We start from the raw sequence: 12,647 nt of genomic DNA, 5'->3' as shown, positions 1-12,647 counted from the left end.
AACTGGGCCACCGAGGCTACTGCTTTGGGTCCTGACCTTTGCAAAGGATGTTTTGGGAACTGCACTTTACTCTCTCCTGAACATTGCTAAAATTATTTTTGAAATTTCTGTCTTCATGTAAGTTTCAAGGGACCTATGAAAGATGGCCACAATGTGGTCTTCTTTCAAATGCAAATATCTTGTGCTTTCATAGAAAATAGAAACAGACCAATCACAAGCACTGAAATTGAAACTGTGATTAGAAATCTTCCAACAAACAAAAGCCCAGGACCAGATGGCTTCACAGGCAAATTCTATCAAACATTTAGAGAAGAGCTAACACCCCTCCTTCTCAAACTCTTCCAAAATATAGCAGAGGGAGGAACACTCCCCAACTCATTCTACGAGGCCACCATCACCCTGATACCAAAACCAGACAGAGATGTCACAAAAAAAGAGAACTACAGACCAATATAACTGATGAACATAGATGCAGAAATCCTCAACAGAATTCTAGCAAACAGAATCCAGCAGCACATTAGAAGGATCATACACCATGATCGGGTGGGGTTTATCCCAGGAATGCAAGGATTCTTCAATATATGCAAGTCAATCAATGTGATACACCATATTAACAAACTGAAGACTAAAAACCATATGATCATATCAATAGATGCAGAAAAAGCTTTCGACAAAATTCAACACCCATTTATGATAAAAATCCTCCAGAAAGTAGGAATAGAGAGAACTTACCTCAACATAATAAAGGCCATATATGACAAACCCACAGCCAACATCATCCTCAATGGCGAAAAACTGAAACCATTTCCACTAAGATCAGGAATAAGACAAGGTTGCCCACTCTCACCACTATTATTCAACATAGTTTTGGAAGTTTTAGCCACAGCAGTCAGAGAAGAAAAAGAAATAAAAGGAATCCAAATCGGAAAAGAAGAAGTAACACTGTCACTGTTTGCAGATGACATGATACTATACATAGAGAATCCTAAAGGTGCTACCAGAAAACTACTAGAGCTAATCAATGAATTTGGTAAAGTAGCAGGATACAAAATTAATGCAGAGAAGTCTCTTGCATTCCTATACACTAATGATGAAAAATCTGAAAGTGAAATTAAGGAAACACTCCCATTTACCATAGCAACAAAATGAATAACACACCTAGGAATAAACCTACCTGTGGAGACAAAAGACCTGTATGCAGAAAACTATAAGACACTGATGAAAGAAATTATAGATGATACAAACAGATAGAGAGATATACCATGTTCTTGGATTGGAAGAATCAACATTGCGAAAAGGACTATACTGCCCAAAGCAATCTACAGATTCAGTGCAATCCCTCTCAAACTACCACTGGCATTTTTCACAGAACTAGAACAAAAAAATTCACAATTTGTATGGAAACACAAAAGACCCCGAATAGCCAAAGCAATCTTGAGAAAGAAAAATGTAGCTGTGGGAATCAGGCTCTCTGACTTCAGACTATACTACAAAGCTACAGTAATCAAGACAGTATGGTACTGGCACAACAACAGAAATATAGATCAATGGATAGAAACAGAATAGAAAGCCCAGAGATAAACCCATGCACGTTATCTTTGATAAGGAGGCAAGAATATACAATGGAGAAAAGACAGCCTCTTCAATAAGTGGTACTGGAAAAACTGGACAGCTACGTGTAAAAGAATAAAATTAGAGCACTCTCTAACACCATACACAAAAATAAACTCAAAATGGATTAAAGACCTAAATGTAAGGCCAGACACTATAAAACTCTTAGAGAAAAGCATAGACAGAACACTCTATGACATAAATCACAGCAAGATCCTTTTTGACCCACCTCCTAGAGTAATGGAAATAAAAACAAAAATAAACAAATGGGACCTAATGAACGTTAAAAGCTATTGCACAGCAAAGGAAACCACAAACAAGACGAAAAGACAACCCTCAGAATGGGAGAAAATATTTGCAAACGAAGCAACTGACAAAGGATTAATCTCCAAAATATACAAGCAGCTTATGCAGCTCAATATCAAAAAAACAACCCAGTCAATGGGCAGAAGACCTAAATAGACATTTCTCCAAAGAAGATATATAGATTGCCAACAAACACATGAAAGGATGCTCAACATCACTCATCATTAGAGAAATGCAAATCAAAACTACAATGAGATTTCATCTCACACCGGTCAGAATGGCCATCATCAAAAAATCTACAAACAGTAAATGCTGGAGAGGGTGTGGAGAAAAGGGAACCCTCTCGCACTGTTGGTGGGAATGTAAATTGATACAGCCACTATGGAGAACAGTATGGAGGTTCCTTAAAAAACTAAAAATAGAACTACCATATGACCCAGCAACCCCACTACTGGCAAAATACCCTGAGAAAACCATAATTCAAAAAGAGTCATGTACCACAATGTTCATTGCAGCTCTGTTTACAATAGCCAGGACATGGAAGCAACCTAAGTGTCCATCGACAGATGAATGGATAAAGAAGATGTGGCACATGTATACAATGGAATATTACTCAGCCATAAAAAGAAACGAAATTGAGTTATTTGCAGTGAGGTGGATGGTCCTAGAGACTGTCATACAGAGTGAAGTAAGTCAGAAAGAGAAAAACAAATACCGTATGCTAACACATATATATGGAATCTAAAAAAAAAAAAAGAGTTCTGAAGAACCTAGGGGCAGGACAGAATAAAGACACAGACATAGAGAATGGACTTGAGGACACAGGGAGAGGGACGGGTAAGCTGGGAGGAAGTGAGAGAGTGGCATGGACGTATATTCACTACTGAATGGAAAACAGATAGCTAGTGGGAAGCAGCCACATAGCACAGGGAGATCAGCTCGGTGCTTTGTGTCCACCTAGAGGGCTGGGATAGGGAGGGTGGGAGGGAGGTACAAGAGGGAGGAGATATGGGGACGTATGTATATGTATAGCTGATTCACTTTGTTATACAGCAGAAACTAACACACCATTGTAAAGCAATTATACTCCAATAAAGATGTTAAAAAAAGAATAATTTAAATAAAAGATCTAAAACAGGCTTATTCAAATGATAAAAAAAAAAAATCTTGTGCTTTCATATTCTATTAGCTGGCTTGACCCAACAACTTTGTGAGTGGCTATTAAGTGATGGGCATAAGACCGAGTTGTAATCAGTTCAATTTGCTGCTGTCCCCATTGGTCCAAAATCAGCCAGTAATGCACATCGACAAGAGTACGGGTTCTGGTAAATGTTTTTTACACAGAAGTCATATATTCTGTTTTTTCTATAATATATAATGGTATTCATTTGTTTCCAGTAACTGTCTAACTACAGATTCTATAGGCAAAATGCCATAACACAATGGCTTTTCCTAAAATGACTGAAAATATGTGCTCACTTAAATTGTATAGTTTATAAAACTGCTCTTAAAGTACATGAAGAGGAAGCATGGCCATGTGTAAGGATGAGATGCTTGGTTTCCTGTGCTGCGGCAGCAGAGTATTATCATGATATATTGAGAGGTAGAAGGTCCATCAAGACCCTCCTTTCCTTGCTTTGCCGTAAGACAAGCTGTCTCTGAGTCACAGCCCATAGAGTCTCGGTCCTTCAATTGTCAACCTGCCTAAGGGAAGCAAGAGATCTCTTCCAGACTGTCACCTTTGCCAGCTTTTCATTGCTTATTTCAGGGTTGGTTTGTTTAAGGGAAGATTTTTCCTGGAAACTCTTCCAGCTTTCTCTTTCTTTCTCCTCCGCTTCCTCCTCTCCCACTCTGGGGCAAACTCCTTGGCTGTTACGCAGGGACTACATACTTTTCTAAGTAATTTGATGCCTTCATCTAGGGAACTGGTTTGAGAACTTCCCAGGGGGACCTTTAATTAGAAACCACAAAAGAACACTTGTGGCGTTGAAGTCATCCAGTCCTATTCCATTAGTTTTGTGTGGCCCCATGTAGCGTCAACTCCTTTCATTTAGTTTCTCAGACACAGTGGGATTTTTGTGAAATTATATCGTGTTACACTGAAGACATACCTCCAGATTATTTTTAACACAGGCTTGCCATGGTCTTAGAGATTTGACAAGGGTGGGAGTCGCAGTAAGCATCCTCATTTCAGACAGCTGTTAGACTAGAATCATTAAAGGGAACAGTAATGGATGAAAATTTACTGGGCCTCCCGGTAATGCAGACTTTGCTATCTGTTGCCCTGTCCCATTCGTTTTTATTCGACTGATTGCCTTAATCTGGGGAGAAAGGATATTTTTGTGTCTGTCAACCTCAACTCCATTCACCTTAAGCACCTCTTCTCTCTTCTCATTTTTCTTCCCAGCTGTCAGCCAAGCTCAACAACCTTCCAATGCTCATTTCCATGAGGCTAGAGTTCCTGAGAATTCTCTGCAGCCACGAACATTACCTCAATCTGAACCTCTTCTTTATGAATACTGATACTGCTCCAGCGTCACCCTGTCCCTCCATATCTTCCCAGGTAATCGGCTAACTGAAAAAATTGTTTAAGCTATTTCATTGAAATAGCTTAGCTTGGTCATTTATTCCTGTAAAGATTGGTCTTCTTAGTTAGAAGAAAAACTGAGCTATTCAAGCCAGATCAATTGATCCAGATACACACAAGTATGCCCATAGTTGTGCCATCTAACTAATCATTTACAAGCTACGTGATTGTTTTCTTCCTAGGTCCAAGGATCCCTGCTGAGGTCAAGTAGAGCAAAAGGAATCCATATGCACTACGAAAAATGTGTAATTCATAGAAAAGTCACAGATCTTCCTTTTGTCTGAAAGTCATCTTTCCACTCTAGCTTGACAGTCTCCTTTGCTCGCTTCCCTTTTCCTAAACCTCAACACCATAAAATTTAAGAAATGACAGCTTCCTTTATATTGATTCCCAAATGATCTAGTAGTGTTTTTTAACATGGATATTATATCTTTGAACGATCCTAGAACTTTCTGCTGATTCTGCTTTAGAATGGAATTCAGCACAAGATGATTCCTCCTTGAATCATATTCCAGATAATTTAGCTCTTGAAACACTAAAAAGATCTCATTGTAAACTAATCAAATGTTCTGTTTTATAGAGAGTGTATTTCCAACAAGTCTTTTTCTTCATCAGCCCAGAAGAGTAACACTTGTATTAAAATTTAGAGATGAGGCTTTGACTGACATGGCCAATCGTTTTTTGTAGAACAATATTTTGCAGGTTAAGTTTGCTGGGCCCCAGATTCTACAGGATGTTAAGAGGTATTATGCAAATACAGAATTCCAAAGACAAATCCATTTTGAAAACCCTGTGTTAACAGGTTTCTTTGCAGTAGGCCATCCAAGAGTCTCTAAATTGTTCATATAAATTATAAATGCCTATGGGGTGGGAGAGGAAATGGGAGGCTGCGTATGATAAGCAGTGATTCCCAATATGACTGGACTCTGGAGATCTTTTTTTTCCTCCATCGATGATTCGGGGAACTAGTGTCCTCTAGAAAAACTTTAAAGAAATGCTGTTTAATAGTCACATTCCATTTATAGGGAACAAATCAGTAGCTCAGAGCAGCAGGCAAGATTTCTTCTAGGTTTTCTTTCTGATGCATATTCCTTGAATAGTAGCCCAAAGGAGAAGGCTTGTCTTAATAATTTTTTTAAAACTCTTAGCTATTCATGCCAAATGACATGATCCAGATGTGCACTGCATGACCATCTTCCTGTGAACTGGGAAAGAGCTCACTGACAAGCAGCTGTTCCAGACGTGCCAGCTCTGCCCTGGGTCCTCTCCCACGTTCCCCTTCTGACTGCCCCAGCCTCACCAAACTGGAAAGGCTTTCCAGAGACATTTTGGATTCTCCTAGTGACATATAAAGTATGCCCCCAAGATAAGAACACAGGAATTGCCCAGGACTGGTCAGTCTGACACTTCCCTGCCTGACACTGCTTCTGGTTTCCAGGCCAGCAAAATTCGGAGAATGTATGTAAGCCATCTTCAGAAGTGTAACCGGAGCCTTAAATAAAGGGGGCAGTTTGTTACAGAGGAATCACCTGCTCACAGCCATAGCATTGGGTAGAGTCCCCACTTCCCTGTCCAAATGTGATCCTAGGATTTTAATCCTCTTTGCTGGGAAAGCAGAGTGAACGCTCTAAGTCTCAGTTTCTTCTGTCACATGGGGACACAAGTGGTACCTGCTTCACTACATCGTGCCTACAGAGCCTGGCCATAGCATGTGCTCAATAAACACTAGCCGTCATGATTTTAATTCCAGTTCTTGTCACTCATAGAACTGCTCCTTGCATTTCTGCAGAACTCCAGCTCCTGCTCCAGTTTCCAGGACCAGAAGATTGCCAGCATGTTTGATCTGACACCAGAGTACCGCCAGCAGCACTTCCTCACTGGGCTTCTCTTTACTGAGCTGGCCGCTGCCCTGGATGCCGAAGGGGAAGGGTATGTTTCAGACATTTATAATGGAACACAAAGAAAAAAAAAAGGTGCTCCTTACTAAAGTTTGCAGTTCAGCCTCTCTTGCTTGGCGAAAATCTCTGCCATTCACCAGTTCCAAAGAATAGAAGCAGCCACGTTTAGAGAAAATGCTGCTATAGGAATGTGGAAAGGCACGGGGTAGGGAGAGAAACCATAAAATAGCTCTTTTCAACCTCCTATTCTTTGAGAGGACGTTTCCAATACTACTAGGTTTCCCAGGGATGCTTGATTCGTGAGCTTCTTAGAAGCAGGAGCATTGTTTTTAGTGCGTGCCTTGGGTGATGTGTGCACACAGAGGCAGCAGCCAGCTGCCATTTGGATCAGTGCTAACAAAGGAAGTGGCCACTGATGAGAAGGTAGTTGCCTCGTGTCCAGATTAGGTTTCTTGCAAAAAGACCTTCCCAGTCTAAGAGAGATGCCACAGGTCCAGGGCTTACGCATTCTCTCACTGCTTATAAACCTGATCACCTATAGGCACGTGGCAATATCTGGACTTGAAGTCAATGAACTGGGACTTCTGTTCTTTCCTTCTTTTCCTCTGCTCCGTAAGCCCAAAGGATCAGACCTGACTGGACAGAAGCAGACAATGCCTTCCACAATACTACACGTTCCATTCAGCAATTACTGAATGCCTACCATAGGGCAGGCATAGTTGAGTGTTGGAATATATCAGAGATATTTCAATGCACAAAACAGACAAAATCCCCTGCCCCCAGAGAGCTCACCATTCAGGGGCTCAAATCCAAGGAGCCTTAGGATTGGAAAATAATTTAGTCTCAGCCCTTTTGGTGTTCACATGAGGCCCACAGAATTGAAGGAACTTGCTAAATGTTACATAGCAGAGCCAAGTCTAGAGCCATGGTCTTGAGAGTCCCTCCTCAGGGCCCACCCTACTATACCACATCATCTCCCTGCCTGGGAACCTACTCCTACAATGCCTACATTCTTCCTTCCTCTGCTAAAGAAGTTTCTGGAATAGAGTACGTTGACTAATGGCAGCATGGCTGTGCGTTACAGATTCTTTTCTGATTGGAAATTCTCAAGTTCTCTCGAAGTGCTTATAATTTTGTGGCAAAAACAGGACATCCTTGTATGAAACAATTGCAGGAGCACAAGGTTGTGTAACTTCAATAACAAATGTGTCCTAAGCTAAGTGAATGTAGGTCTCTGTCGCCCAGCAGGTCATTGTGGGAAGTCTGATGTTCTTAGCTCTGAATTCTGCCTCCTTCCAGAAATTCAGGTGCCACGTGTATCCTTAGAGAGCTTCACTTTCCAAGGCTTCAGTTTCATCGTCTTCTCTCAACCCTAACTAAACTCCTCTCAATTTTCTCAATAGAACTTTCTACTCTGTAGCTAACATAAATTTCCACAGCAACACAAAGTGCCCTGACAAATATGCTGAAAGGCACTGAGAAGGAGGCTTATACACAAAGAAAATTGCCTTCATACACACACACACACACACACACACACACACACACACACACACACACACACACATATGCTTTGTCTTAATTGTCCTTTAATAGCACGGATTTACGTGATTTCTAAAAGTGCTCTTTAGTATTTACATAAACGGTACTTTCTATTTTCCATTTCTCTTCTAGTTGAAATGTCTAAGGAAACAGCATTTACATCTGTTTTGATTCCTCCTAAAATTGTTGCTGTTATTTTAAATACTAGCAACAGAGTAGAGTATGTTCAGAAGCCATGATGTGATTATGTTCAGTCAGGTAGGTACATTCTTCACACGTGTACACACACACACATACACACAAGGTACCTTTTCTACTCCCCAGAGGAAACTAAGAGTATCACTCCTTTGGCAACACAGTAATCCCTGATCGTGCTGTTGTCAGTTACTCTCCTGGAGAGTCATTAAAAATACCTTCACGGACTTTACCATGTGAGTGAAAATCTCAGAAACATCTTATTCTTTGACAATATTTCCTTTTGATCAGTACTTCCTTTTGCTGCCAATGTAATTAATAGACTCACCAACACCTGCCCACATGAGGCACAAGGCCAGTGGGACACATCTCAGTACCTGAACTCCTGAAAAGGAGCCACAGGTCTAGTTTCTAATGGATCTCTCTGGAACCCCCCTTACCTGGGGGCATCCACAAACATCCACATATCATTAAATCCGTAGTGGTTTTCAGGAATGTGGAAATTATCTAGCATCTTTGTGTTATGCTACCAAATGTTTAAAGAATTAATTCCAATCCTTCACACACTCTATCAAAAAAATAGAAGAGGAGAGAACACGTCCCAGCTCATCCTATAAAACCAGCATTACCCTGATGGCAAAAGCAGACAAAGACATCAGGAGAGAACTGCAGACAAATATGAATATGATATAAATATCCTCAAAAAATATTGGCAGACTACACCCAACAACATATAAAAAGGATTGTACACCATGGCTAGGTAGGATTTATCCCAGGAATGCAAGATTGGTTTAGCATCTGAAAATCAATTGTTACAATACATTATATGAAGAGAATAAAGGATAAAACCCACTCAGTCATCTCAATAGGTGAATAAATACTGAGTGAAGTAAGTCAGACAGAGAAAGAGAAATATCGTATGATATCACTTATATGCAAAATCTAAAAAGAAATGATACAAATGAACTTATTTACAAAACAAACAGACTCCCAGACTTAGAGAACCAACTTGTGGTTACTAGGGGGGAAGGGTTGGGGGAAGGGATAGCTGGGGAGTTTGGGATTGACATGTACACACTGCTATATTTAAAATGGATAACCAACAAGGACCTACTATATAGCACAGGGAACTCTGCTCAATATTATATAACAACCTAAATGGGAAAAGAATTTGAAAAAGAATAGATACATGTATAAGTATAACTGAACCACTTTGCTGTACACCTGAAACTATCACAACATTGTTAATCAACTATACTCCAATATAAAATTAAAAGTTTGAAAAAAAGCATTTGACAAAATCCATTAACTCTTCCTGAAAAAAGACACTTCACACACCCTTTAGGAATATATGAGAATTTCCCCAACCTGATAAAGGCATCTGTGAAAAACCCACAGCTAACATCATACTTATTGGTGAAAAACTGAATACTTTCCTTCTAAGGTCAGGAGCAAAACAAGAATGTCCACTCTTGCTTCTTCTATTCAACATTGTACTGGAAGTTCTCCTCAGAGAAGTTAGACAAAAAAATGAAATAAAAGGCATCCATATCAGAAAGGAAGAAGTAAAGCTATCTCTATTCACAGAGGACATGATTTGTTTATAGAAAATCCTAAAGAACCCACTAAAAGAACTATTAAAGGTAATAAGCGACTCACGGACTTAGAAAATGAACTTATGGTTACCAGGGGGAAGGGTGGGAGGGAGGGATAGACTGGGAGTTTGGGATTGACATGTACATACTCCTATATTTAAAATAACCAACAAGGACCTACTGTTTAAAAAAAGTGAGTTCAGCAGGGTTGCAGGGTATAAAATCAATATACAAAAACTAACTGTATCTCTATATTCCTGAAATGAGCAATATGAAAATTTTTTAAAATTCCACATAAAGTAGCATCAAAAGAGTAAAATTCTTAGGAATAAATTTAACAAAAGAAGTACAAGACTTGTACACTGAAAACTACAAAACACTTTAGAAAGAAATAGATCTAAATAAATTGAGAGGCATGACGTATTCATGGATCAGAAAATTTAATATTGTTAAGATGGCAATACTCCATAAATTGACCTACAAATTCAGTGCAGTTCCTTTCAACATTCCAGCTGGCCCTTACAGGAATTGACAGGCTGATACTAAAATTCATCTGGAAATTCGAGGGACTCCTATATAGCCAAAACAATCTTGCAAAAGAAGAACAAAATTGGAGGACTCAACACGTCCCAATTTCAAAACTTACTACAAAGCAAAAGTAGTCAAGACTGTGTGGTTCTGACATAAAGATATATCTGTGTAAATTAATGAAATTGAATTGAGTCTATAAATGAATCCTTACATTTATAGTCAACTGATTTTTCAACAAGAGTGCGAAAAAAATCAATGGCGAAAAAATTGTGTTTTCAACAAATGGTGCTGGGAAAACTGGATATCCACATCCAAAAGAATGAAGGTAGACCCCTATCTCACACCATATACAAAAGTTAACTCAAAATGGATGAAAGACCTAATTGTAAGTGTTAAATCTATAAAACTCTTAGATGAAATCTTAAGGGTAATCTTCATGAAATTTGATTAGGCAGTAGTTTCTTAGATCTGACATAAAAAATACACCCAGCAAAAGAGATAAGTTAGACTTCATTAAAATGAAAACTTCTATGCTTTATAGGACATCATTAAGAAAGTGAAAAGACACCAAACAGAATGGGAGAAAATATTTGCAAATCATAGATCTAATAAGGGACTTGTATCTAAAATATATCTTTAAAATCTTACAACTCAATAATAAAAGAACAAATAACTCAGTTTTTTAAAGGGCAAAGGATCAGAATAGACATTTCTCCAACGAAGCTGTGACCAATAAGTACATGAAAAGGTTTTCAACATAATTAGCCATCAGGGAAATGTATATCAAAACTAGTTAAATACCTCTTCTGTCTTAGTTCCTTTCGGCTGCTATAACAAAAATATCATAGAATATTTTTAGAATAGGTGGCTTATAAACCACAGAAATTTATTTCTCACAGTTCTGGAGGCTGGGAAGTTCAAGATCAAGGAGCTAGCAGATTCAGTGTCTTGTGAGGACCCACGCACTAGTTCACAGATGGCCATCTTCTTGCTGTGTCACCCCCATGGCAGAAGGGGGCAAGGGAGCTCTCTGGGGTCTCTTTTATAAAGGCACTAATCTCATTCATGAGGGCTCTGCTGTCATGACCTAAAGCCCTCCCAAAGGCCCCACCTCCAAACACCATCACGTTAGGGCTTAGGTTTCAACATATGAATTTGGGAGGCAGGTCACAAACATTCAGTTCCTAGCACCTTCATACCCACTAGGATGGCTGTAATACAAAAGATAGATAATAACAAGTGTTGGCAAAGAGAAAATAGAACCTTCATATACTGCTAGTGGGAATGTAAAGTGATGTAGCCACTGTTGAGAACAGTTTGGTGGTTCCTCTAAAGGTTAAATATAGAGTTACCAGATGATCCAGTAATTCCACCCTCAGGTAGATACCCAAGAGAAATAAAAAGCCTATAACCACACAAAAACTTATACACAAATATTCATAGCAGCATTCATAATTCATAATGGCCAAAAAGTAGAAACAACCCAAATGTCCATCAGTTGATGAATGCATAAATACAATGTGATCTGACTATGCAATGGACTATTATTCAACAATAAAAGGAATGAAGCACCGATTCTACAACATGATGAACTTTCAACATCCTGCTAACAGCAGAGCCAGGACTAGAACACAGGCAGTTTGTCTCTGGATTCCCTATACCTCTACCCTACTTTGCTTGGTTTTCACGTCGTCACCCCATTGTTTCGGAGCATTCTGGTCAACCTCGCTTCACTATAACCTTTGGCTTTTTGTGTGGTGCCAATAGGATCAGCAAAGTGCAAAGGAAAGCTGTCAGTGCCATCCACAGCCTGCTCAGTTCTCACGACCTGGACCCGCGTTGTGTCAAACCGGAGGTGAAGGTCAAAGTTGCTGCCCTCTACCTGCCTTTGGTTGGTATCATTTTGGATGCTTTGCCTCAGCTCTCTGACTTTACAGGTAACAATGCCTTCTGTTTCCTTCTGTAGATTGATGGGAGCTCTTGCCAAATGCCCCACTAAAATGAGGTTTCTGTTACTAGCTCCAGTGTTGATATGCTTGTGTGAGCAATTCCCAACACCGGTGCTCTCCAGACTTTTTTAACATAGGCCCCAATAAGTGTATTTTATTTTAAGGCGCATAGACCTGTATATGTTTTTCATTTAGAAATTGTTTGTTTATTCACTCACTTATTGGTCTGCTGGTATATGATTAACATTATAGCCTATACACTACAAAGGATAAGATAATAACAGAATTATTTCTTTTGGAGATCCGTGCTCTAATGCCTTGAAATAAAGTTGTTCCTTTTTTTTTTTTTTCTTTTATGAGCTTTTAAGGAAAGAAACAGACTCAAATGAGTCTAAACACTGTACCATGCAAAAAAAAAAAAAAAAAAAAAAAG

General features: G+C 39.3%; 1 protein-coding gene across 3 annotated transcripts in view; it reads left to right on the top strand.

Moving 5' to 3' along the window:
• Nucleotides 1–12,647, top strand: part of DOCK8 (dedicator of cytokinesis 8) — a 228,872-nt gene that overhangs the window by 170,006 nt on the left and 46,219 nt on the right. For all 3 annotated transcript variants that reach the window (XM_007466761.1, XM_007466763.1, XM_007466762.1), the window contains 3 exons: nt 4,325–4,480; nt 6,294–6,433; nt 12,033–12,202. In XM_007466761.1, coding sequence (XP_007466823.1) covers nt 4,325–4,480; nt 6,294–6,433; nt 12,033–12,202 — 466 coding nt within the window. The remainder of the gene's footprint in view (nt 1–4,324; nt 4,481–6,293; nt 6,434–12,032; nt 12,203–12,647) is intronic.

This window comes from Lipotes vexillifer, unplaced genomic scaffold, assembly GCF_000442215.2.
Source record: "Lipotes vexillifer unplaced genomic scaffold, Lipotes_vexillifer_v1.1 scaffold948, whole genome shotgun sequence".
Taxonomy (NCBI): Eukaryota; Metazoa; Chordata; class Mammalia; order Artiodactyla; family Lipotidae; genus Lipotes; species Lipotes vexillifer.
Note: the sequence above shows the minus strand (reverse complement) of the source record. Positions and strands in the feature narration are given on the sequence as shown.